The 5,181-nt window shown below is 59.6% G+C and overlaps 1 protein-coding gene across 1 annotated transcript in view; it reads left to right on the top strand.

The window, feature by feature from the left end:
• Positions 1–2,917, top strand: part of FGD2 (FYVE, RhoGEF and PH domain containing 2) — an 8,181-nt gene extending 5,264 nt beyond the window's left edge. Inside the window, 9 exon segments of the mRNA XM_010021979.1 lie at positions 246–392; positions 771–863; positions 1,176–1,255; positions 1,334–1,364; positions 1,469–1,561; positions 1,745–1,897; positions 2,086–2,232; positions 2,452–2,595; positions 2,678–2,917. Of these exon segments, the coding sequence (XP_010020281.1) occupies positions 246–392; positions 771–863; positions 1,176–1,255; positions 1,334–1,364; positions 1,469–1,561; positions 1,745–1,897; positions 2,086–2,232; positions 2,452–2,595; positions 2,678–2,917 (1,128 nt within the window).
• Positions 2,918–5,181: the final 2,264 nt, after the last annotated feature.

Raw genomic sequence — 5,181 nt, 5'->3', positions numbered from 1 at the left:
CAGCAGAGGACATTAGACCCTGCTCTTGATGCCTGACCCCATCACCCTGAGCCTAGAGAAGTCATATCTGCAACATCAGCCGTGCTATTCAAGGCTGGGAGGTGCTCTCCAAGATGGGTCTGGGGTCAAAGAGCTGTGCCACCTCTCACAGTGCCCACCTGCTGGCCTGGGGATGGAGAGGAGCCAGGGGTGACAAGGTTGTGGCTGCTCAGCTCCCCGCAGAACATGTCCCCTGCCTCCCCCAGGAACGGCGGCAGAACCGCTGGGTGGTCTACGAGCGGCTGGGCCTCGAAGATGACATTGTGGATCCCTCCAATGAGCTGATCAAGGAGGGGCCGATCCAGAAGATCTCCACCCGCAACAACAGCACATCGGAGAAGTACCTGTTCCTGGTGGGAGCCGGGGTGCCCCGGGGGAGGGCAGGGAGCAGATAAGATGGGAATGGGAAGAGAGGCAGCACCACCTCACTGGGGTGTTGCTGGGTCATCTTTACACAGAGGGGGTAAATTCAGAGCTGGGAGGTTTGACCTGTGCAGGGCACCCTGCACAGAAGGTGACTGGGAACCTGTGGAGCCCTGGATGCTCCCAGAGCACTTCACCTGCGAGGGTGGGAGAGGGCTGGGGCAGGAACAGTCACTTTTTGGGCTGGATTCTTCCCAAAGACAAGCTCAAGCCTCAGGGGGTGAAGGATTCTAGATCCCAGGGAAGCCCCCAGCTCTGAGCAGGCTGCTGCTGGGCTCCAACCAACCCTATTGCCCCTTCCTGCCCAGTTCAACAACATGCTGCTGTACTGCGTGCCCAAAGTCATCCAGGTGGGAGCTGAGTTCCAGGTCCACCTCCGCATCAATGTGGACAGCATGAAGGTCAGACAGCACCTTGTCTTTGGGCTTCTCCCCAACCCTGGGCCCCACTCTGGGGTGTAATGTGGATTTTGCTCTGTGCTTCCTTGGGAAGGAGGGATGAGCTGGAGCCAGGGGTGGCTTTGTGGGTGAGGAGGACTGGTTGATATTCCCAGATCCTGAGAAGGAGCAGTGAAATCTGGTGCACATAGGATCTGAGGGGCTGAGGGCTTGTCCCTGAGGAGGGAAGTCCCTGTCCCTCACATCATGGAGGAAGGTCTCTGTGTGCTGGACGGGGGATCAGCAGCTCCACAGCCTTTCTGCGGTCTCTCCCAGGTGCGGGAGCTGAATGACACACAGTTTCCAAACACATTCCTGGTCTCAGGAAAGCAGCGGACGCTGGAGCTGCAGGCCAGGTAAGGGGAAGGGTGATGGTCCCACAGACCCTCCGGGAGGAGGGACAGTGGCTTATCCAGCTCCCTTTTTGTACCCAGGTCTGAGGAGGAGATGAACGCCTGGATGAAGGTAGCACTGGGTGCTGGGTGAGGCAGCACATCTCACTCACGCTGGATGCCCTGTGTGGTGGGAATCCTCTCCGACCACCCCTCCATGCCCTCCTTCCCCTCTAGGCCTTCCAAGATGCCATTGACAGGAAGGAGAAGAGGAGTGAGACCTTTAAGACAGCAGTGCATGGGCTGGAGACAGGCACCCCTGCACTGAAGGTAACCCTCCTGCCCTCCCCATGCCCTGCCTGCCTCCAGCACCCCCCTGCACAGCACCCACCTTGCTGTGCCTCAGTTTCCCTTGATAAGAGAGCTGTGGGGAGGCTGCAAATGGGAAGAAGGGCTGAGGAGGGGAAGGGGTGAGAGCAGAGGGGCTGGACCCACCAGACCATGGCTCACCAGCCCCATTGATGCAGTCTCCCACCCCAGACAGAGGAGCTGGGCCGCCGTGCTCCGCAGTGGGTGCGGGACAACCTGGTGACCATGTGCATGCGCTGCAGGGAGCCCTTCAATGCCATCGTGCGCCGCAGGCACCACTGTCGAGCTTGTGGATACGTGAGTCTCCCTGTCCCCCTGTCCTCCCTACCTCCTGGCCTCTCAGGTGGCTGCTGGGGCTGGAGCACACCTCTCCTACACCTTACACTCTTTTCCCTGGGATCAGCGCTGCTCCTGCCCCTCTGCTCCTCATGGAGCTGTCCCTGGGCTCCCTCAGTCTCACCAGTGCCCCTGTCTGATGGTTGCAGGTGGTGTGTGCTCGCTGCTCCGACTACAGGGCTGAGCTACAGTATGATGGGAACCGCCTGAACCGTGTGTGCCAGGAGTGTTACGTCTTCCTGATGGGCCACATGGTGCTCAAGGACCGGGAGGAGAAGCACAAAGGCATCCTGGAGGTGAGCTCTGCCCTTCTGCCCCTCTTCCTCTGAGCTCTGCCACACACCCTGGTCCCTCAGTGCCACAGCCTGGCAGCCAGGACCACCCCACACCTGTCCCTGCATTGGAGGGAACTGTGGATCAGGCAGGGAATTCCCCAGGAAATGGCCATCACTCAGTGCCCTTTTCTGCCTCCTGCACTGGGTGTTCAGGGATGCATGTGGGGTTTTTTTTGGCAGAAGGGAGCTGCAGAGGTCTCAGGCCGGAGTTTGCTCTGCAGTTCCCTGCAGCTGCTGGACAAGAACAGCAAAGGAGGCACGCGGGGCTGGTTCGTGATCCCGCAGGATGATCCCCTCGTGCTGTACATCTACGCAGCCCCCCAGGTAAGACCAGGCTCAGCTCCACCTCCAAGGGCCACCCCGCTGTGCCCATCCCTTCCTCCCACCATGTCTCTGCTCTTGGCAGGATGTCCGAGCCCACACCTCCATCCCGCTGCTGGGATACACAGTGAGGGACCTGCCGCAGGAGAATTCCCAGCACCTTTTCCAGCTGGTGCAGTCCCGGCAGGTCCACACCTTCGTGGCTGACACCGAGGAGCTGAAGCGGCGCTGGATGAGGGTCATGGCGCGCTGCGCCGCAGGGATCACGCACCCCGAGGAGGAGGAGGAGGAAGAGGATGCAGAGTCCTGCGATGAAGCAGAATGAGGCCCAGCTCCAGGTGGGTCAAATCTCCTCAAGCCCATCCTGCTCAATCTGCCATCGGGCAGATCCCAACCTCTCTGCGTTTTGGTTTTCCAGCCCAAAAAGGACAAGGTGGAGGCACATTTGTCACCGCACAGACGAGCCACATCTTCCTTCCCCTCTTTCCGCACTGGACAGGGAGGATGGAGGTACCCAAACCCGGTTTTGAGGAGCCTCAGCCCGCTCTGCCGCCGGCTGCCGCCCGAGGGCAGCAGCGCCTCAGCCTTCCTCCCCGGCCGAGGATGGTGCAGGGGGAAGCCCGGTTGTGTGAAAGCATCTGTGGAATCGAGACCGCTGTGATAAACCCGACCTGCAACCCCCGCTGCAGCCCAACGAGCCTTTTTGGGGGTGGATTTTCCAGAGTGTCCTGTGGGATTGTCACTGCGGCCACACAACGCTGATCTGGGACCTGCCCTGGTCTGTCACCCTGCAGAGACCCAGCTTGTTCCTCACCCCTGCCTGGCCCAGGGGTGCTGGATTTAGAATGTCCAGCTCCTGCCCTCAGAGTGCAGCAGTCTCACAGCCTGCAGTGCTGATCCAGCCTGTGCCCCTGCCCATCCCAGCCTTTCCCTGCACCCCATCCTGCCCTCAAGCACCTTGCACCCTTGTGCCTCTCTCAGTCACTCATTTCCTGGGAGGGGAACACTCTAGGGCTGCTGCAGGGCAGTGATGCTGGGGAGACATGAGGGACATCCCCCCTCCATCGTCAATCAGCGTAAGGAGCACCCCTGGTCATTCACACACTGCTGCAGGCTCCAACCCCACATATTTTGTCTCCACATCTTTTTTAGCCTCCCCGAAGATGGTGCCCAGGAAGAAGTCACCACTTCTGAGCCTGCCAGGGGATGAAATGGGGCGCAGGAGCCTCAGGCAGGGAATGGGGGTGCCCACTGTCCATGTCTGGATCCCACAGGCAGAGCTCAGGGGTGTCATGGGCTAAATAGATCCATGGGGAGCAGGAAGGGAAGTGAGTTGGGGCGGGATACTGCAAATAGGGGCAACACTTGGGCAAAGTATGAGGAGCAAAGGTGAACCACAGCCATTGCCACTCTGGGGGGTGCTTTGGGGAGCATCATCCTCCTTCCTTGGGCTACTCAGCTCACTCCAGCAAAGGGCAAACCAACTGTGGTGGCTTTATCTCCTCCAACTTAAGAGATACCATCAAGGAAGAGGAAGTGGAGCTTGATGGGGGGGGAGAGCTCTGCCAAACAAACTGCCCCTCAGGGTGCCACCCAGCACCCTGGGGTTTCCAGAGACACCCCAAAACCACCCTCACCTCCCACACCGCCTCATGTGATGGGAAACCCCAGCTACCCCAGGAAGAGCCGTGGAGCACAGGGTGCTGTGGGAGGGAGGACGCAGCAAGGGGATGCCCGTGGGGCTGGAAGGTTCTGCCTTGGTGTCACCTCTGGGGCAGCCAGGAACAAAACAAGCCCCGAGCAGGGAGCAGGAGCTGCCTCAGCTCATGAATGGGCCTAAGAATAGATTTCCTGTTTACCCAGTGGGAAACCACTCCTGGGGCAGAGGGCACCTGGGTGCTATTTTTACCAGTCCTGCCCGATGCACTCCCAGCCCCCAGCAGCCCTCAGGGACCAAGAGAACATCCAGAGAATCACAGAGTCCCAGCCTGGTTTGTGTTGGGAGGGACCTTAAAGCTCCTCCAGCTCCAACCCCCTGCCATGGGCAGGGACACCTTCCACTAGAGCAGGTTGCTCCAAGCCCCTGTGTCCAACCTGGCCTTGAACACTGCCAGGGATGGGACATCCATGTGTGCCATAGGAAGGGAGCTGCCAGGGAAGAGGGGTGGCCAAGGGATGATGAAGGTGATGGGATACAGGGCTGGCTGGGAGATGGCATCACTCAGCTGCCATGAGCATCCCATAACAGGCTCATGGGGCAAGGGAGCGATTCTTGCACCCAGGACATGCAGCAAAGACACTGATGGATCTTCTCTCCCGGTGCTTTCTCGGCCCCTCAGCAGTGTCACAGCAACGGCCAAGCAATGCTCAAAGTTTGGCCTCTCTCCTCCCCATGCAGAAAGTGAAACCCTGTGGAGAAGTCACTCAGTTTCCTATTCTTGAGAATGAGGAAGGCTCCGAGGCCATTTACGGGAACCCCCCCACCGCAGCCCCCCCACTACCGCTTCTTGTAAGCACAGACCAAAATATATTGTGAAACCCACACGCCAGCGCTCAGCTGGGGCCGGGCCACCCCTCATTGAGGAAACC

This window comes from Nestor notabilis, unplaced genomic scaffold (genome assembly GCF_000696875.1).
Source record: "Nestor notabilis isolate BGI_N333 unplaced genomic scaffold, ASM69687v1 scaffold19449, whole genome shotgun sequence".
Classification (NCBI taxonomy): domain Eukaryota; kingdom Metazoa; phylum Chordata; class Aves; order Psittaciformes; family Psittacidae; genus Nestor; species Nestor notabilis.
The sequence above is the reverse complement of the archived record's forward strand: the minus strand, read 5'-3'. Positions and strand labels throughout refer to the sequence as shown.